The sequence below is a fragment of the Falco peregrinus genome, chromosome 2 (genome assembly GCF_023634155.1).
Source record: "Falco peregrinus isolate bFalPer1 chromosome 2, bFalPer1.pri, whole genome shotgun sequence".
Classification (NCBI taxonomy): domain Eukaryota; kingdom Metazoa; phylum Chordata; class Aves; order Falconiformes; family Falconidae; genus Falco; species Falco peregrinus.
The window spans coordinates 78,137,724-78,159,629 of record NC_073722.1 but is presented as its reverse complement, the minus strand read 5'-3'; the positions used below and the strand labels follow the sequence as shown (position 1 = coordinate 78,159,629).

The 21,906-nt window shown below is 38.7% G+C and overlaps 1 protein-coding gene across 3 annotated transcripts in view; it reads right to left on the bottom strand.

Moving 5' to 3' along the window:
• Positions 1-1,141: 1,141 nt before the first annotated feature.
• Positions 1,142-21,906, bottom strand: part of LOC101915725 (uncharacterized) — a 65,670-nt gene continuing 44,905 nt past the window's right edge. For 2 of the 3 annotated variants that reach the window (XM_055795384.1, XM_055795385.1), the window contains exons 14-20: positions 20,245-20,284; positions 19,212-19,263; positions 15,941-16,052; positions 10,787-10,870; positions 9,129-9,252; positions 4,224-4,314; positions 1,142-3,122 (exon numbers count right to left, since the gene is read on the bottom strand). In XM_055795384.1, coding sequence (XP_055651359.1) covers positions 3,048-3,122; positions 4,224-4,314; positions 9,129-9,252; positions 10,787-10,870; positions 15,941-16,052; positions 19,212-19,263; positions 20,245-20,284 — 578 coding nt within the window. In that variant the 3' untranslated portion in view covers positions 1,142-3,047. Of the gene's footprint in view, positions 3,123-4,223; positions 4,315-9,128; positions 9,253-10,138; positions 10,181-10,786; positions 10,871-15,940; positions 16,053-19,211; positions 19,264-20,244; positions 20,285-21,906 lie in introns of those variants that run through there. The other variant, XM_055795386.1, reaches the window with a different exon arrangement.

Below are 21,906 nucleotides of genomic sequence, written 5' to 3'. Positions count from 1 at the left end.
TCCTTTATCTTGGATCGCTTCTGCATAATAACTTTTGTACCTTTAACACACAAATTTCAGTGGGAAAATTACTTTGAAATATTAAACAACAAACACTGACAAAGTATTTTTTTTTGGACTTCTAGCTGCTATAGAATAATTTAATGATAAAACTATTTGTTTTTGAGAGTTAGGTGAGCTGTGGCAAGGAGGCTGTGACAGGTAAGAGAATGCAGCCCTTGTTTTGCAATGCAGATGAGCCACAAGCACAAAAACTTCCCAGGCAAGAGGTGTGAGCCAGTTTCCATTACACCGAAACTTGTATATTAGATGGAACCTTATTTCTTACACTAGGCACTACTACTTCCATCCTGCCCACACAGCTAACACAAATCGGGGAAAGAAAGGCAACTGGAAGCTTAAATTCTTGCCCGCAGGAGGAACAGCCCTGGTTTAACAAGCAGGCAAAATGCCAAAATGCCTTTTTTTTTTTTAAAAAAAATTGAAGTTAAACCAGCGCTGACTGCATACACGCTCACCTTCAAGTACAATTTATGTTTTACCAAAGCTCTCTCAATTACTCAACCTCTACTGTACAGTAAGAAACAAATGCAGCTTTACCAAGCTTTCAGGTCAGCTGCGACCGCTTCCAGCAGTACAGGTTCATGAATTCAAAACCTGTTAAGGAGGTCAAGGAGAATAAAATCTTTGGATAGGGATTTTTACAGGCTGTAATTTGTGAGAAAAGTATCTGAAAAGCAGTACCACTTGGTTTCAGCTGGTACGCTGAACCGCATAATGGACAGAAAGCCTGTTTGAAGGATGGTTTCACAGCATCCAAAAGGGCAACTCCAGAGAGAAATAACGCCTTTGTATTGCCATACCCAATCCATCTGAACACTGTACCATTCTTCTCAGCAAATTACAGCTTCCTTTGTAGAGCTGTAAATGACCAGCTCTCTAGAAAATAGTATCATTTACTTCTTCAGTTTTTGTATTTAACAAAGACTGGGGACTGAACAGACAAAATCTGAAGGAAGAAGGGGACCAGCAAGACAATGCATGAAACTGCAGGCAAGTGAAACAACCCCAAATCAAAGAACCTTTGAACTAAGTATTGCTCTCCTCCAGTCAAAGAAACAACATCAATGACTAAAGCGAATTTATACTTCATAAATGTTCACTTTTATTCAAAAATAATTGTATACACAGTTACAGTCACTTAAACAGCTTATCGAGTGAACTGCAAATATTTACTGTAGCCTTTTTATCCTTGTAGGTTTGCTACTTGGGTCTCCCACTTTGTTTCCTTTCAATACCTCTGTGTCTTGCTAAACTAACAGGCTTCCAAGTTATTAACAAGAGTTTTCTAACAATCAATAACTGTAAACATAATAAAGCCAGCATGCCATTTTCCCTTTGAAGTTAAGTTAGATATTTTTCTGCAATGAAGTAATGACTCATTTTTTACAACTAGACTGAATCATGCTGTATACACAGCACTTAGGACTCGCTAAGAGAGTAATATATTTAGATGGGTAAAGTGTTCACTTACGATACCTTCCATTCAAATGAGCAAAACCACAGAAAAGGTGGGAACAATTAACTTTATAGTCCTCATTAGCAAGCAAGAGACTAGCAAATTAATAGTAGTGATAGCACAGATTGAGATTTAGGAACAACTAACAGTTTTGGTGACAAAAAAATACTCATTTTCCTGATTTTATCTGAGTAGTCTCATTTTGTCAGCACTAAACAATTAATACAGTCCCCCCAAAATAAATGAAAATATTAGCTTGGGAATATAAAATGCCTGAACCTGTGGAGTAGTATTTCTACGGCTTCTGCAGAAGAAATACAGTTAGTCATTGGGCCAGAATTTCCACCACAATGTTGTCCCAGGAGGTATGATACAGATTTTTAAGTTTCTGCCTAATCAGGTCAAGAGGTTCAGGAGTACCCGAATTTGAACATGCCAGTCATGTTGTGCAGGAGGGGAGCCGGGGAGGTGATGGCGCAATCCGGAAAGGGATGGAGCACGCTGCGTTCAAACAGGGTATTCCTTTGCAGCAGGAGACAGACCTTTCTGTGGAAAGTTTGTGGACCCTTCTGTGGGAAGGGCAATGCAAATGACAGTCCAGAATTCAATCCAGGTGGAACTCTGCTGCAGCAAACGAGGACTTAACAGCCCTGAAACAAAACGAGGTATCCCTCCACCACCAGGCGCACCGCCTCCCTGCCAGGAATGCACCACCACGAGAGAGCACGAGCAGGCGGACTAGCTCACTGCACTCTCCTCATCTCCAGATTTATTCCCACACAGAGATCTGCAATCTCTTACTGATTAATCTATCAGTTGAAAGTTGTAAATTGAAACTGATAGATTAATCAGTAAGAGATGTTAGGAGCTGTAATAATAAAGCCTGCCTTTAATTGGGCAAAGTGCTAGAAGCTCGGTGGATTACCACCAAAGGTCAGCATTTACTACCAGTCACTCTGGAACAGTAACAACGCCAACTTTTCCTTACTGCCCGCTGGGGAAGGCTGTCACCCAGTACCAGACGGTGCTGACTCCGCCACGATGCACAGCAGGTTGCCCAGACACACTCTGCGTGCAGGACAAACGCAGCTGCCACGAGCTCAACGACGCTGGTCCATTTAATTTTCCAATAAAGATTGAGAGAAGGGAAAGCGAGACGGACTGAACAGGAGACAATTTCCATCTTGGACCAAAGATTATCTCGTCTCATAATTAAATGTTATGTTGCAATGTGATTAATTCTATTTTACAGGAAATAAATTAATTCTTCATCCAATGTATTATCCACACAGGAAATGTTATCAGTCACAGACAAAGCCATTAGTCTGGTATTACTCAAAACATTTTCTAATCTGTGCCATATAGCTAAGCCTCTGAGAGATAACTGTCACTAATTGCTACTCTTTGACTTAAAAAAACCCCCAACAACCAACCCCACACTAAAATATATCTCACTCAAGAAGCCCGTTCTTGTTTATAACGTGTTTTTATACCACTCAGTGTTAAAAGCATATGTATTAAACACCTGTTACTCTATCAGGGATTTTAAATCGGGAACATTTTTAATCTGGAAATCCAACAGCATCTGTCCAAGTGCTTTGCCCTGTAAGAAAAACACCCAAATCAACATTACAGTTTGCCATCTAAATATACCACCTTTGTAAAATAAGTTTTATAAATGGGTTCATAAGGCATTTTTCCTATAATCAGTGTAAGAATGCAGTGTGTTTTTTAAGTTTTATGAGTATTTATCTCAACATATACTTACATAGACACATTTTGGGTGAATTTTATATCAAGCCCTGGATTGTAAGTTATCCAGAGTTATATTTACCCTGTTCATTTATTTGGCTTCCTCACTTGTGAAATTTATATGTACATTTATATGTAATGACGTAGGAAAACAATGTACAGTTTAGTTTTCAAGCATCTCAACCTGAACAGATTGAATAGTTTCTTCAATTTACTTCTTACCTAGTGCTAAAATCAATTTATTTGGGGTCAGTTCTGCTAGCCGATTCATACATAGCATGACCTTGTTTTGTGAACAGTCCTCCTGACCACGCTGAGATTATTTGTACACATAAGCATTTGTCACCCTATGCTGGCAGAACTGTGCTCTGCCGTAGCCACAGCATTGCCACATTATGGGATCACATCTTCAGGTTTAGATGTTTCAAATTTTTAAAAAAGTTAGTTTCAGATTCACATAACGTCAACACAAAAGGTTTTCTGTCCATCTAGTTTGCACTTTGAGATTTATATTATTAACATTTTAGCTGTAGGAGTCATAGGCTAAGCTAGAGGAGCTGTTATACAGTTAACAGTTCCTGTACGTACTAGGAAACGATCAGAATTGTCTAGTACAACTCCAAAAATTTTTGAGATGCTAATTTTGTTGGTGCATCTAAAACCACAGGTAGCGCATCATAATGAGTGCAACTGATTGGAAGACTCTCTTAGTAGTTCCTTGTACATATCTTTTTCACCCAATACTCTAAATAAACCTTCTACCTCCCTGTGTTGTTTACAAATCTTAAAACTTAAAACAATTAGGTAGATAATGTATATTAACAGGAAAGTAAAAGGAACCGAAGAGTCAAAACTAAAAGCTTACAGTTCCAGCCCCAAAGCTGGTTATAAGGAGACTGTGTAATACAGAGTTATAAAGGATTTGCATTAAAACACATGCTTCGATACATGCCTGTGGGTCACTTCTTAGGGATGCTATGCCACCACCACCAAGGGAATTCTTCAGAACAAAGTTTAATCCATGGATTCCTGGCAACTCGTATCTGCAAGGTAAAATCTGAACATTATTTCTCAGGAGAATTTGTACAAAAGGCTTGTACAGAACGTCAAGCAAAAGACAGCATGCAAAAATTCCACGCTTGTGATGGCATACCACTGCTGAGTCAAGCCTAAAAGTTAACTGAAGATTAACCCATGGCCTTCCCTACCTTCTTGTTCCTTTGCCTTACCCCAAATCAACAGCCCTTAACAGTTTTAAAGTAGGATCATAAAGTAATCATTCTCCTATTCAACTTCATGACTCATTCATTTCTAATGAGGTTGTTTTCTACTTTTTTTTTTTTCCCCCTAAGAGTTAAAGCCCATACAGAAGGCTCTGTAGACAAGAAGTTCAAGATCTAATATGAACTCTGAGAACACAGTGGGCAGAGGGAAGTAATTTTAATACTTCCTAGTTCTAATACTGAAAAATACCGTCGCTTAATTCCTGGAATTCACTGTTGCTAACAAAGGCTACCAGCTAACTGGGAAGGCATCCTCCTTATTACTGAGATACAACTACGAGTCACTAGATTAAACTCCTACGACCAACTACAGATAATTTTATAACAAGTGGAAAGTAGAGCTACATTTCAATGCTTTCTTGGAGCCACATACTTTGTTCAGATGAAATTTTATTTTACTGTGACAGACCTATTTTTCTGTTCCATTGCCACTGTAAGGATTTTTCCATCCTTGCTTTTGACTGGTGCAGTTCCAATCTGGAAACTTTTGTGGAAGTTTGGCAAATGGCTCTGTGGTTTCCTAACAAAGTTGTTTCAAATTCCATAAATAGGTCTACAGCGTATTTCCATTTGCTTCTCCTTGCACAATTTTTCAGCATTTTGTCACCTTTCTTCTAGTCTTGCTTTTCTTTGCTTTTGCTTTTCTCCAATATTTTCTTTGTCTAAGGACTCAATAGCTTTCCTTTTTTATATAAGAAAGGATTTAATCAGAACATCAGCAAGATGAGGAATAGCAAAGAAAGATGGTATCCAATTCTTGCTCTGCCTCCAGATGTTTTACTGCTGCAACTTAAATCACGTTTCCTCCAACACCACCTATTTTTCTTTACCCACCTACCTGATCTTCATCTGTTTGGGGCAGATTCTTCAAATCTGTCCCCTTAAGTAGCTGGAATTTCTTGCAGTGCTCTTACACTGCTGACTTTGTCACTGTGAGGTTTATCTTTTTCAGCTCCTTTTTAGCATTTTGAAAACTGCAGTCATTGCTGCTGTTCCCAGCTCTGTATGCCCCTGTATCTTGGGCATAGGATGCAAACCTTTCACGGAAGGAGATGAGCCTGCTGAGCAGCCTGGCAAACACTTCGGTTCTTGTTATGCTCTTGCAAGCAGTAGTCACGGAGTCTCTGTGCCTGTGTGCCAGGCGAGGGCTTTTCACTGTTGCTTCTACCCTTTCATTGCCACACTCTGCTTCAGTATTAACGTTATTAGTTGTTATTAGGAAAAACCCTGGCATTAGCATTCCGTTGACCTCCCTTGAAAACTTGTTGCCAGGCAACATTATCATGCTCAAAGGCAAATCCATTGGGAAGGCAGGAAAGTTCAATTAATTCAACAGTGCTCTACTAGACAACAGGAATACGAAGAATAAAGCCATTTCCACAGTAAGTCATCTACCTAATTTAGTAAATCTAATAGCATAATCCACTACATAGCAGGATCAGAGGACCCCACAAAATTTTCAACTAAAAAACTCAAGACTTATTTCCAATAAGAATATACCATGAAAGCTAGAGGTCTACCAAAACACTACACTGCAAATGTTACTCTGAAGAACTGGCAAAGACTTCCAGGCATCAAGCAATTTCACAACTGGCCGATCTCTCCGCAAGGACTAGACTAATGGGATATGTATTCCAGGAGCTAATATCCCAGGTCTGAAAAAACGTTTCATGAAAATCAGTCGCGTAGACAAATCAGGAAAGAAACTGAAGAGCTTATAAAAGCAGAAGCAAACAGTAAAAGCAGTGGAAGAATTTAGTTTTACTTTCTGCAGTAATTCTGGCAGAGGGAGTATGTAATACTAGCAACAGATCTTAATTTGGAACGTTACAGAATGGTGAATTCCCTTCAAGTACTTTGAGGAAATATTTACAGTGAGATACTCTAGCTAAAACTAGGTTTACAATATAATACACAAAGGTCAGCATGTTCAATATTTTAAAGTCTGTTTGAAGTTTGAAGCATTTGAGCATCCAATATATTTCCGCACAAAAAATACACTCCCACAATAAAAAAAGAAAAACCACTACAACCATCGTAATAGTCTTAAGCAGCAACAACACACTAACCAAAATGCTGGCATGCTTTTATCCAGCATAATTAAACCATTTAAGTTTAATTAACTGAGATCTAAAGGAAGAAAATGTTACCTAATTGTACAAATCAATCAAAAGTTTTAAGAGCTGCTTTTAAAAAGCACAGAGAACAAATAAATCCTTCCAAGAATATTAAGTCTGTGACAGAAACCAGTAAAACAAGGAAAATTCACTGTTGTAGCTGAACTGCTATGCTTACGCACAATGGGGTGCCTGCCTAACTACTTCCCTCCCAGTGCTGCCCATGCTGGCTCAAAGGCAGGTTTCCCTCTGAATTTCCTGTTAAAATGCATGGAACTAATAATGGTAACAGAAATTATCTAATGCATTTAAATCAAGGAAGAGATAGGATTCCTCACATCAGAGGAAATCAAGAACCGAGTCCATAGGCTAAAAGAGGCATTTACATATGAGCTATACTATAGAGAAGTATTCCAGCCACCCCACCCCCCATAACAAATGTACCTACAAAAAAAGCAATCTAGAATCATCAGGACGCACACTCTGTGTTCTTCAGCTCTCAGTAAAAATACCCCAGAAGGAGAAATCAGGTGTTATTTTTTTTTTTATTTTTGAGCACTGGGATGCTCTCATAACACAAAGGTAACAACCATATTTCAGAAGATGAAGCCAGCAAATTCTCACAGGATAATCTGACTATCCTTCTTAAATGACTGACCTAATACCACTAAATTAGAAGTCTGTTATTCCATATCTTACGATTATCAGATCTATTAAGAATGTACTCTACATAAGGGGAAGAAGCAATGGCATAGGCTTGGGGTTTTGGGACACAGGGTTTGAAAGACCACCTTTTGTCACTATGTTACCTGAAAATGTGGAAGTTTATAAATTTTCAGTGTTCTCCATCAGGATAATCCCACCTTTTCCCTGTTTAGTACACCTATTTAATAGCTTTAATGAAAAAGAATGAAAGACAACTGGCTGAATTTCTCTGCTCTGTAGTGAGCCAGAGCCATGGCTGGCATGTTTCTTAACCACTCGCAATTTAAATAAAGGAAACTAAGGAAAATGAAAGAGTAAGGTAGCTCTTTTTATGACAGTTACAACGAAAAAATAAACAAGTAATGTAAAAACAAACTATACAATCTGAAGCACATGAGCTTATAATTCTTTATTCCTTATAATCCTAAATATTTCCACAAAAGGATTTATTCTTTTGCCCCAGTAGCTTTTCAATTCACTCACAAAGCTCCATTATCACATCATTAAAGGAAGCCAAACCCAGAAACAGATAATCTAATTAACCACAATAAATTGCCTTCACCCAGACACAGCAAATTCTAGCTTTTTCTTTTTTTTTTATGAACATAAACAGCATTAAGGAACGACAATGAATCAATTTCTAGAAGTACCATTAAGAGGCATGACATTTTGCATTTCTTCCCTTCTTTACGTTTCAAAGGAAACTCAATCACATTTCTTGGTATCAGTTTATTAGATAGATTGGTTAGCACTTGTGAAACTCAGTGGGTGAGACCTGCACTGAGCCGCTTATGAAGACAAAGAATGGCACTTACAACTCAAAGATCAGGGGTTAAAGTAACTCCAAGCTCTCTCTGAACTTCGAGCTGCACCTTTCTGACTCAAGCTGTTTCAACAAGCAAAAAGACACTTAAGGGTTTATCCATTACTCATGGAAATACATAATGGGTTTGGCAGAATCTCCAGATCTGCAGAATAATTGACGTTGTATGAAAGCAGGTTTTAGAAGACTCAATGGTTTGTGCAATATTAAGCTTTTGTTTGTTTTTGAAGAGAGAAAAAGGTTTGAATTCTGTTGACTGTTTTATTGGACATCCTTAGGAGAATCAGCCCTATTACCTCGTGCTACAGGAACAGTGGGTGTCTCATGTGCCAGTCCCCAGGAAGGACCCCGAGCATCAGCCAAAACCACCATGAAAACAAAAATACTACATAAAGCCATCCGCTGGCAGAGGACATTCTTTTGTAGATGAATACCAGGTAAAAGCGTCCTCTTCAGGATGTATTCCGTTTAATATATTAAAAATGGAAATTAGCTGAGGTTTTTTTCTTTCAATTCTGGCTTGGTATATGTGTCAGAAAAGTGGGTAAGAGGCTCCAAATGGTTCAAAGAACAGTGGGAAGATATTTTTCCCAAGGGACATTAGAAGTTACTTCTATTTTGCAGAAACATTCTGTACCGAACAAAACAAAGAAATAGCCCTAACGCTAATGTGCTAATTCTGGGATTTTAAGTGCCTTCACTAAATGGATTCACTACCTTTGTCCAGTTGCAGGAGAGGCCCAAGTTATTATTCTTTTTCAATTAATACTGCTCAAGCTGTTACTTAAAAAGGGAAAGAAAGATACATAAAAATGTACTGAAAACAATACACACAGGTTTGTAATATTTATGTTAACATACTTTAAGATAACTTCCGATACCATCATGTATCTACTGTACAACTGAGGACCAAACAGCAAGCGACTCACCTTGTTACCAGCTCTTTTACAGGTTCTTCTTGCTTTAAAAGGTGTTTGAAGTAATTCTCCAGGGCTTCGGCTGTTAAAGTTTTCTTTAGGTACGGATAGTAGAGGGGATGCCGTGCTATCACACCTGTTAGGTGTATAACTTTGTGTTAGTTGGAACAGCAGCTGTTAAAACTGATCTGTATTCACCCTTTCAAAACTGATTTGAGATCCTAACTGAAACCATGTATATGGATCCTCTTTAATGAGCTCCTGAATAAAAACCAATAGTATGACAGCTTTCCTTCTGTCAGTAGAGACTTAGTGTGGAGAATGACATGAAAGAATGCTCCCAGACTAATTATTTTTCTGGCTGCAAACAGTCCCTTGCCACTGAAAGACACCTAAAGAACAACATCACCACCACAACAAACAACCCACAGGCACGTGTCTTCCCCTAAATGGTTTCCAAGACTTAGATAAGTAATTGCAATTACCGATAACACAGCATGATCAATGACTGAAGGTTCGGTCCTTGCCCTACTTCTTGCGTGAGATCCTGACGTAAGCATGAGAAATCACAATTACATTTTTATTGCTGTAAATATGCTTTCACAAGCTTCAGGTAACTTTATCCTGAAGTTGAGAGGTTCCACAGCAGAATCAGGAAAGCAGATTTGTGTCACGGGGATCTTTCTATCTGTGGACTTCAAAGCCAAATTAATCTTAGAGGTCAAGTTTGTTCTTGTTATTGTTCCTTAATAAAGCAGTAGTGTCTGTATCTGAGGAAGTCTGTCAGTGATGCATCACTGATGGTTTGGCAATGCTACATTGCAACAGTGGTCATCCATGGGGAAAGAAAAAGAATAAAAAAATAATAATAAAAAATAAATAAAAATCAACATTCTTTCATTCTTCAACCCAAAAAACAGTTTCACAAACAAGGACAAGTAAACGATAACCCTAAACATAAAATGAACAGAATTAATCAATTTTAGCATGACAGCTAATAGCAAATCAAATCCCAAACGCACCTTTAATTCATACTGAGCTTTGAACACCACACGCTCTCAATCCTCCAACAAGTAAGAGAGCCAATTGTTGCATGCAGAAGTAAGGAATAGAAGGAATTATTAAACAATGCAAGCAGCAGCACAATCCATGTAAAGAGACTGCACAGTGAAATACACCATTTGGATTAACAATATAATAAAAACATCCTCTTACATGCAAGAACAACTTCAGCATCTCCTAACACTGTCAATGTTTTAGCCATATGCATGTTAAAATTAGATGTATGGGAATATTATACATGATCAGACAAGCAAAAGATTGTATTACATAACACACAGACACGAAGGAGGAGCAACTGACATGTAAAGGAAACCTTAAAAAGGCATTTCTTAACTTTGGGGAGCTTGACTTTGCTACCCTAAACAAAGACCTTTCTTTGCAGTATGACATGCAATTTTTTTTCTTAGTACGTCAGATTTCGACTGCTGCTAAACAGAAAACTACAGATATTTCACTAGTAATATACCTGTTTTAGCACAGCCACAATTAAAAAAAATAAAAACCAAGTAATGTGAGACATCTAAAAAAAAAACATTAAGAGCTCTTGATACGTAGATCTTACGTGAAAAATCTTGCATCACTTCAGAAAGCAAGAAAAAGAAAGATACCTATGTTCGCAGAATTGCCTTTATCTCCACTTCTAGTATAGGCAAGATCTTCTAAGCGGTAAGTATGTGGACCGCTTGGCAGGTCTAGACAACATAAAAATGAATACATGTTAATGACAGCTACAATTAATAGTACATTTTGAAGAAGTAACTGTCATTTTAAGTGTATACCCTCTGCCCTGTCTGTAGTACTCCTGAAAACCTTCCAAAGCTTTCTTCCCACAGGAACACGCACAGAACAGAGGCAAGGCTGGGGGCCAAAATTACAAAACTGATCCTTCCTGCTCAGTTTCACAAATCCCTTTTACCTTTTTACAGCCAAATACTGTGCCAGGAATCCCCTCTTCCACCACCCTTGAATATAAAAATTCATCCTGGTCTTTGCCATGTGGTACCTCTGAAGAAGCCATAGCAGCTACTTGTCATTTCTTGACTAGCTGACAACTTTTGTCCCCTTAACACACACAAGTCTCTGCTTCCAGTGCAGGCGGAAAAAAATGTAGTTGCTACTGTCCTGATAATTCTGTAATGTCTGTTTATTCTGATGATGTTTGTAGAAAACAGTCACAATTTAAAATTCCATTTCAGGCCAACACGTGCCTCTCACTTTCATATGCCATTATAACAGGTATTTATTCAGCTACATAGAAGAAACCAGAGATTTCATTTTCAAATTAGAAATTTTGTACATATCTCAGCATTATATAAGACAAGGTCATAAATGCATGCTCAGTAGGAAGCCAATCAATTTTTTTTTTTTACTTGTTGATGGCTGAGTACTGGACTTCCAAGCGTTTAGGAACTAAACTCACTGAACTAAGTTCTTACTATTTTTACCCATTTGCACATCAAAAACCCACAAACCCACTCCTGCCCAAATCCAAAAACTCAGTCTTGTGGGATCCACACAGTTCATCCACTAGGTTTGATGGTTAAGTTACACAGCACAGACATCTTGCAATCCTTGATTACTAAGGGTAGTAAGCTATCACCATATAGTTTCTGTTCCCCAAAGCAAGAGATGAAGCACATGCTTGTCACCGAGTTTCAGTTAGACACTGACAGCAGCCCAACACTGGAACTTGAAGCACAGGTTATACCCCAGTTTTTAGGCAGTGAGAATCCAGGAGTTTCCAGCCAGTTTTGCTTCTGATCCAACCCTACAGCCACATCAGCTCTCCTGGCCTCCCTGGCTTTTCAGTCCCAGCACCTCTAACGGACACGTTGATGCTCCTCACTCACCTAGACTTGTCACCCCTCAGCCGCCCTTCTCCCCTTGCTGCTGTTTTGTCACCCTGCACAGGAGAGGCAGCCACCCCCTCTCCCTGCTCCTCGGACACCAGCAGAGGGAACATTCAGAGCAGGGAAGCAACGGCCCCTCCTGCCTCCTGCCACAGCTGCTGGTGGCAGCCACACAGGAAGCAACTGAAACACGTCCAAAACATTGTTTGTTTGGGTTTTTTTTGTTTTTTGGTTTTGGTTTTTTTTTTCACTTCTGCAAAACACCAAACAGTTCAGTCCCAGGCACATGCTTGTCACAGCAAATTTCAGTCTAACATGTTAAAAACTGTCAAATTTAAAGGAATTGAAGAAAAGGTCTTGTCAAGCAATTATGCTGGAGAAACCATGCTGCAAGACAATGCAATTTGAAAATGCATCAGTATCTTTTTTGTATTGTTATTGCTTCTGCTGAGGATATCAAACTATTGTGCTGGTTTTGTTTTGGTTTTCCTTTTTTTAAAATTTATTTTAGGGAATAAGAGATCCAATACTAAAGATGCTACGTTCTAAATGCTGACCAAAGGCAGGCTATATTAAGAAGTGTAAATATACTGATCTAAATTCACCCTCAAGGTTCACATGAATGTTTGAACTACACTTTAAAGCCAAGTTAACACTGTGGCAAGTTCAAGTATGATTTAAAGTACACCAACTATTAAGGCATGGGTAGATACCAACTGGTGAACTGCATCAGGTGATCAGGTCAACCCAGCCCCAGCTAAATCATCATTACCTTTAACTCCTTCCTGCCCACAAAAAACTGCTGACTTCTCAGACATGAGCCAGGCTGACCTGAAAAGCTTTAGCAAAGCTGGGTATGAAAGAAACTACTTCCAAATCCTACTGGCTGCCATTTTCACTGTCCCTGTCAGAAAGGGAGGCAGTCTACGGTAGCTGGACAGATCCCCAGAGTTCATTTTAGTATGGAGGGGGAGATACTGTGGATGACAAAAATGCCTTGCTACAACATCACACATAATTTGTATGATATATATTTTAGTGTATGGCACGTACTTGGTTGAAACAGATCTGGCAGCACTTACAGGAGTAACCTGCTGGCACATCTGAGTGGCAATAATGGGGAAAACAGTAAAAAACAGCTGGGGGCTCATCCCACCAACCTCTTCTACGGCACAGCAGGATCAGAAAGGGAACGTCTACAAACAACTGCTTTAACTGAAGTTTTACAACATACGTTGGGTTACTGTCAAAAATGAACTGCAAGTGATTCCAGTTTAGTCTGGCAGAAGGGTTATTCGTTGGTATTAAGTCACCATAGCATGATATCTGAAACAGTGGAAGCACACAGTGAAGGAGTTGACGGGAAGTTTGTTTTGAGCTTGATGCTCAGTCTTTTCCACGATCAGTTCCATGAAAAATGCAAACAGAAATGTGCCATGAAACTCGGCAGAAAATACTGAAGGGTCTATTTATTAGGAATACTATTTTTGATTAAACATCTCCATTGAGAAAGGATCTGAAAAAGTCCAGCTCATTGTTCATTCTGGGTAAGACTACCGCACTTCATGCACCACAGAAATCACATTATTTTTAATAATTTCATTCAATACACAATTCCAAGAAGAAAAATAAAAGTAGTGCTTCTTCAAAGGCTGAAGTATGACTATGTTAAAATTGTATAAGCTGTAGAAGTCTTCTCCATCAGACATTTTACACAGGCAGTCTTTGAGAGTTTTCCTTTAAACAAAACCAGTTCAAGACAGTGTTCTGGTGTTCTCTACTTATTACTCTCATTGATTTATCTTTCGCGATCTGTTTATCAGGAAATTAGTTTCATTTAATAAACAACTTAAATCTACAGAAGAATTTTGCTAGGGCAAACGGTAAATTCAAATTCCACCCTCCCAGAACCACATCTAGCAGCATTTCTGAAACCCATTTTCACATATTTCTCTTATCTATTCAAAGACAACTAACAGTCCCTCACACTTGAGATAACCATGAAACTAAGAAAAATACTTCCCTCCTTACTAAATGCTGACAGAAAGTCTTTTAGCAGAAGTTACTTCTTTTACAGTCTAACCTATTCATCTATTTCTCATCCACGCTGTCTGTGGGTTAAGCCACAGAAGTAGGGAAGTATTTAGTGACATACAGAAAACATTTATATTTACAACTAAGGGCAAAAGTTTAAGAGATGCTTCTCAGGGAAAACAACCAGAGGAGCTCTGCTGTCCCTCAAAAGTGGGGTTTCGCCTGAATAAAGCCTGAAGAATTCAGTACTTAAATGCTCATGTCAGACACGTCGAAGTTTTCTCAAATTATAAGGTGGCAATCGGGAGTCCCAATAGCTTTTTGTTTCTCCAATAGTTAGCACTGTAGTCACCTTGGGGAAAAAAAATAATATACCAGGACCTTTGCTAACCCTTTTATTAAATGGAACAATGATTCCCTATTCATTAACTCCCCCAGTTTGATGGTCCAAATCTCCTGCTGCCCTCCTGGTAACTCCCAGGTATCACAGAGGTTCTGGTGTGATGTTAGATTTGCAACAGATACAAGAGCTGCAAACGTATTTAAGAGTTTAAGTTGTTTCTGCGTGACGCATAAATCATGTCATTGAAGAGATGTCTGAATAGATGGGGAAAATTAACTCAGGCATGGCAATCAGGCATCCACTGTTGGTGACTTTCAAATGGCATTAAACACAGTCTACGTGTATTTCAGTGTTTCTCTACATGATACAGAACATTCCCTACAAACTTACAATTAGTTGTTACACTATTCTATTACCAGTTTTTAGAAATACTACTTGCCTGTATCTGGAATCCAGAATAAACCTTAACATATTGGTGCCTTCATAGCATTAATTTTTTGAGCATACACAGACTTAAGTACCTGAATTACGCTTTCAGCATTAGTATTACTTTTAGAAATATTTCTAACAAGTAATCTTTAGGTACAGTTACCCAATTTAGGTTTGAAATTACCTATTCACAGCTTTAAATCAGTTCTCTCAGTTCTCTGGTAAGCAGGAATAAGGTAATAAAGATTCTGTTTGGACCAAAAGGGAATTATGAAGTGTGCTATATGTTAAGAAACACTGTATATAGTTCTGCCATTAGAAAAAAATGTAAACATTTTTGAGTGCCTAGCACTTTGAATAATCCATAATCTAGGACCGAACTTGTAAGGGCAGCTGTGATTGAACACTTCCCTTCTGTTGCAGGCATCCTGACCCATTTTACCCAGCTCATGGGTTTGCCCTTCTCAAATTTTCTTTTTTCCTTCTGCACAGAATTTGGTTAGACAAGTCTACCAGCAACACAGGAATTATCGTGTTGGATCTCATTAGCCCAGTATGTTTTCTTTAAAAGTCACCAGTTCCAGGTTGATCCCATTCTTGTTCACTTTGTAGAGGCTATCGTATAGAATAGGGCCAAATTTTAATTCCCTAAAAGCTAAGCATTCTGTAAGTCTGTTCTCCATTCTCAACAGCTATTTCAATGTAAGAACCCAAATATTTCCAGGCTTAACATTATATTTAATATATATAATATATATATTATATGTGATATATTATACATATCATATATATAATATATTTTATATATACATATACTGCAGTAAATGTCAAAACCACATTTTCATTTCAAGGCAGCATTCAACTGTCTTCATTTGTGTCTAAGGCTTAAGCTTTCTGGACAATTTACTTACATACTTGTTAGTTTCAAAACATGTTTTATACTGTGTGATGCTAACCTCCTTCCTTCCAATAAAAGTAGCTTACGTGTTTTGCAACAGACTTAAAAATAAAAAGAGGCAAAAGTATATTTCACAGACAAAATCTAACATGATTTTCCAGGCTGATAGATAGCAAATGATGCATTCACAAATAAAAGATGAACAGACCTTTCAATTCACTGCTCCTCTTAGGTGGATCAGAGGAAACAACCTCATCTGACGTAAATGTGAGATCCTCCTCAAATGTCTCCACATGCTGACCATTTAAAAACAGGTTGATCTGGAAGAAAAAGATACCAAATTTCAAACTGTAAAATTAGAAATCCAGTGCAAAGTCAATAAATAAAATATATTTCTAATTAAGTACTGACCTGGCACATTTTCAGTAATAGCTTTATGGATAAGGTTCTGTCACTCCCTTTTAGAAAGTCACAATAATTATCTATTATAAATCTAAAAGAAATCTTTGTGTAGGGAAAAGAGCATAAAAATCAAATAAGTGATCTATCTAGTTGGGTCTGTTTCAAAGCAAGACCAATCTCTCTCTTTCCATCTCCTCTTCCAGCTCTTCCATGATATAACCAACCTCTTTTCTTCTTAATGTCCCTGTCCATATTAATGAAAAACCTCCCTTTGGATCCTGTCGTCATCTTCAAATAAATTTTGTGAAAGCAACTTAGAACAAAATAAAATTATACTGGATATTTTGCATCTATGTTGAGATGAAAATATGAAATTGCAGAATGCCATGCTGTTCACCTTGTATGATATGCTCTCCCTACCCCTGCCCTCAAAGAAATCGGAAAAAATAGATATAGTGAAGTGTGCCAACTCATCAGCTGGTTGGCCTGTTCACTTAAGATTAAGCAAAGGTTTCTCCAATTAAATCATACAGCACAATCACGCTGAAAAATTAACTCCGTCCATTTCATCTACGTTGGAGGACTCCCAGTACTGAAGACTCAGACGTACAATCAGGTCACGCTGCCACAACAAAACAATATACACCAACGCAGCTGCAGCAGTTATCAGTGCCCAGCTGTCAACAAACGCAAGGTAAATCTACTCAGCCCTCTTTCTTAAGATCGTTCTTAGATCATAGCCAACAGCGACACAGGTCTCCAATGCTTATGCAAGGGGAAGACTAAAAAAAAATAAATATGTATTTCAGAAAAACCTGTTTTTGCCTTCAGTAGCGTTGGCTGGAATTTTTCTCCCTAGGGAAGAGTTTTAGGTTTTTAAAACATGTTTTTAAACATGGAAAAGCACACACGGAAAGTAACTACTGTCCGCACTAACACCACCGGTGATAGATGATAAACTAGGACAATTGCATAAGAGCAGTGGAAACAACGCACGCAATACTGGACCCAAGCTGACATCCAGAAAGGTGTTATCAAACACAAAACAAAAGAACCCACTGTGGCAATGTTAACATATCTGAAAATCTCCTTACGGCGTTTTTTTGGTTTTAGGTCAAATGCTGAACTAGGGCAGCTAGACTCTTTGTAACTGCACTTCCAACCCAGAAAAGCAGTTAATTTATCCCTTACTTACTCTGTAATCTCTACCTAGACCACCGTCGTTAATACATGGACAAAATGCTGAATCAAGGACTTGAATCACTTCCACCACACTTTTACATAACCTTTAGTATTACTGCAGTCCAGCAGTGATAGGTCACGTGGCATGTTGCTAATAGTGTATCAGCGCACTCAGATTAGTTACACAGAGCAAGGGGTTTGATTTTCTGTATTGAAAAGAGCACACGAGACACAGCTTGTTTTCCCTGCTGAATTAGGTTACTATTTAATCTCAACAGCATTTTACGAAGTCTGGAACACAGCGCTAATTAGCATGTTTACAAAACAGTGGCAGGCTAAACTCCCATAAAGATAATAATTTCATATTGAACTTGGCAAAGAAAAGCCATTTGCATAAAGCAAAATGTAATTGACTGTAAAAATAAGTAGCTGAACTTCTTTAAATGACAGGAAAGGTAGGGTTTTTTTCTAATGCTTTTCCTCTACACACAGTTTATAAACTTAGTTTTAATAACTAAATAGCATCTCCTCTGTAAAATCAGTCTTAAATTATTTCCCATTAATGCAGAGTATCACTCAAAGAAAAGTATAACATGTGGGCTTGCCTGTGCCAAACACTGCACGCATGTGAAAAAAGTAAATAGTCCTTTTCTGAAATGCTTAGAACACTTACATTGCTGGCTGGTAACAGTTTTACAACATTGGGGTTTAGATCAATTGGGTTTTGTTTGTGTCCATCCCCCTCGCTTCCCCCCCCATCTTTCCACTTGCCGCCTGTGCTCCTCCTGCTCCCCTCCACTACCCTACGCAGAACCCTGTCACAGCACCTGTGGTCCAACACGGACCAACATTCTGGCCTTTGGCTGCTTCCTCGATGGTGAATGAGTGAGAAAGCTCTAACTAAGTGAGAAGCATCATCATTAGGATGCCTTGGCACGAGATGCCTGCAATAGCTTCAAGTCAGTTAAAGGCCTTGCAAAAAGAAGGGCGTGTGTGCAGTTTTGTCTGCAGTCTCCATTCAGAAAACAGAGACCAACATTTATAAATCCAAACATTCTAGTTCACAGGACAACCAGTTTCTTCAAGTTTGTCTTGAAGACTTTGATCTAGACAGACATACACGCATAACAGGAAAGTAGGGCTCTAGCTCAATGTTTCATCTTACGCTGTAATTTCCCACCTAGGGCCACCCCGTCACCTGACCCGTAACTTCTCAGACTGAAAGAAACTATCGTTACCAACCGAGTAGGGCCACAGAGAGAGATCTCACTCATGGGCTCCTCCGGGACACTCATCACAACAGTTGCACAGGCTTTCATAATCCTACAGTTTTTGCAATATAGGCAAGAGCAGAAATTACTATTCCTATTTTTATAGGCAGAGTATTTGGAAGGAAAAGACCAAAACCTGTGTGAATCTGGGGAAATTTAACTGATGTTAATACTTATTTACAGTAGTATATACAAAATATAGATGCCCCAAAAAGTCAGAAGACTTGTCCAAGTTCACAAGATTGATGTTCAACTCTGAACACCCAACTGCCTTCTCTTTAAAGAGGGACCGTTAACTCTCAAAATACATGATTTTCATAACCACTCTGCAGATGCAGTAGAAGTAATTCAAACCTACAGTTCCAGGAACCTGAAAAAGAGAAGTTCAGTTTTGATGCAAGATATTTCAAAATCCGCAGCAATTAAAATGCAAGGTTGGCAAGTTCAACCGCTGTAAAACATGCTGCGGGAGTAACACCAGTGTCCGAGAAAATATTTTTTAATCAAAGTTACCAGAATACTTCGCAGTTTTAGGACTCAAAGTCACTGAAAAATGCCAGAGTCAGCAGAATTTTTCAAGCGACTTCAAAGAGAACAGAGCAGGTTTTAAGCAGTAAGTCTTACCTGAACATTGCTTTTGGGATAATAGAAGAAAAATGGCTTCAAAACTGGAGACCTAGACATACAAAACCAACAAGGATAAATGCATTTAACCAGAAATTAATGAAAATGTCAGATCATACATCTTTAGAATATCCATACACCACACAAACACTTCGGAAATTAAAAGCTATTTAGCCACGATTAGCAATAGTTTTCCAAACATCTTAGAAAGCCTGAGAAGTGTAGAAATTCCTTTGATTTCATTATGAAGAAAGTAAGATTTTGTTTAAAAAAAAAAGAAAATTTTACCAGGGGGAGTAGCTAAAATGAAAAAAAAATTGACAATGCATTAGCCCCACGTTGACACGTAGGCTAGTTGCAGAGAGATACTAGCAAGATATCTACAGGTTCTTCCCCCACCTCCACGTGCAAGACAGACAAATACTGAAGTATTTGCTTAGTGACAGGAAAGTTTTAGACGCTCTCTCGAGTATGGCAGATATTAGCCATATCTAGAAAAATACTGAATCAAACCAGTTTTTTTTTAATATTCTCAACAGTATTCTGTTCAGATCGCTCACATAATGGGTTCATGTTAACATTTTGTGGGATGTTCTGGGACATTTGACCTCACATTTCTAGGGTAAGTGGGTTGGCACAAACATAAATTTGCTGTGCCCATATTCCAAACTAAGCAGTACAAGAGAAACCTGGTCCAGCAACCTGCAGGTCCTTGCACATGCTTGAGCTTCTGCCCTGCCATAAAGTCACATCTAAAGTTCTTCCTACAGCTCATTAAGCAAAGACATTGTTATGAGTTGATCATAGACTTACATGACTCATATTAAATAATTCAATAAAGAATGTTACTATCTGCCTACATATCTTGTAGCACTCACTATTACCTTGTCATTAGTTATTAAGCACAGCGTGCAACAGGAAACTTCAGTTGCTTCTGTGGCTGCTCTTTCAAGGTGGGGAAGCTTGTGATGGTGAGTGGCAGGAACGCTACCATCACACATTACAACAAGGTAACGATGGGGAGTTAACTTACACTCTGGGGCGCCCTCCAACAATGCCAGTGAGGCCAGGTGCTGCAAATGGAAATCAAATTCACAAAAATTACTGTTAAAGCCGTCTTGAAATGCTCCTATAATGCACATTTAATAAATACTGGGAAATCCCTAGGAAATTACGTATGTTCTCATAAATGAATAAAACTGAGTATTTTATGCAGCAGTTAAAAAGGCAAAACATGTAAAAGGCACTGTGACTTCTGACAAAAAATGAATTAGTTTCAAAATGTGTGAAGTATAAACTAAATTCGTAGGTTCTTCTTCCAAACGTTTTGTATTCCAATGCCAGTCAGGCAATACACTTGATAGAAAAAGAACTTAGCTTTGGGGTTTTTTACTGCTGTTCTTTTACTTACTTTTAAAAAGAGCAGAGAAACAATTCTGACCTGAACCATGGTTTAATACCTGTTTAATATGACTTTGCTTATTGGATTAACTGTTTCAGATTAACTTGCATCTTCCTCTTCAGCATTTTCACTGGCTAACTTTGCTTTTTTAAGGTGCTGGGTACTGCAGATCTCATTCTCTCTCTTTGATACATAAGTAATTTAGGGCCTTAAGTCACTAGCATACCAGATTTGCAGAAGTCAGCACTGCAGTTAGACTCCTGTGTATTAGGTTGCCATATGACCTAATACATGTATCTTATATACATAAAACTGACAAATGCAATACACACATGACCTAATGACATATATTAGGTTGTCAGGCTTTGCTACCATGAAACCCATCTACCAGCTCAGTACTTCTGAAAGAAACAGTTCTGCTCTCCTCATCCTGAGCACAGCTTCTCACCCTTCTTTCTGGCATGGACAGCATGCATGCACAATACATCACAGCTCCACAGAGTTCCTCAGGGGAAAGAAATCATAAAGCGCATACATTAAATGAGTCTAGGAATTAACAAAGTGTGTTAAGCAGTCCCTTAAACACAAATGCTGTGGAAAGCTGCCCGTATGGTGTATTTACCCAAATTAATCCCGGCTAAAATGGGCTTCATGCTTCCTCCAGGTGTGAATTCTCTCTGTGCTCCACACAGACTAAAAGCCATGTAACTGTGCTGCTGTAGTACCAAGTTCACACTAATAACCTCTACTTTGTTTTGACTTGGATTCAGTGCCTTGCTACCGTGGCCACATACCAGCGGCAGCACAGAGGGTACACCAGAGCACAGATTACACTCTTGACACATTCATGCGCACGGGAGGTAAGCTCCCTGCAATAGTGGTTAGCAAGGTGGTTTAATGGAGTTTTTGAAGAGGAAGGCTGTTAACTCGAGGTTACACAGTAGTACGATCGAGATACGTATCTTGATCACACTGCTCCAACTGGAGACACATCTGGAATCAACAAAACTAAAATCCAGTGCACATCTGAATGATTCAGAGATGGTAACTACAGTGAATAAACCTAAAAGGTACGGAAGAGGTCTTTTGCCTGAGGCTAGTCCATCATGCTCTGCCACCTGGGCCAGTGTGCTAGTGCAGTACTTGCATGTTTTAACTCATTCACGGGGCCAGAGGCTGAAAAACCAAACCAACCCCAAAATTCTGACTTTTACTTTTAGCAGCCTTTACAAGCTGCTACAGTTGAGAACAATGGGAAGGGATCAAGTGTGTTAGCACTAACTTCCCCTCTTT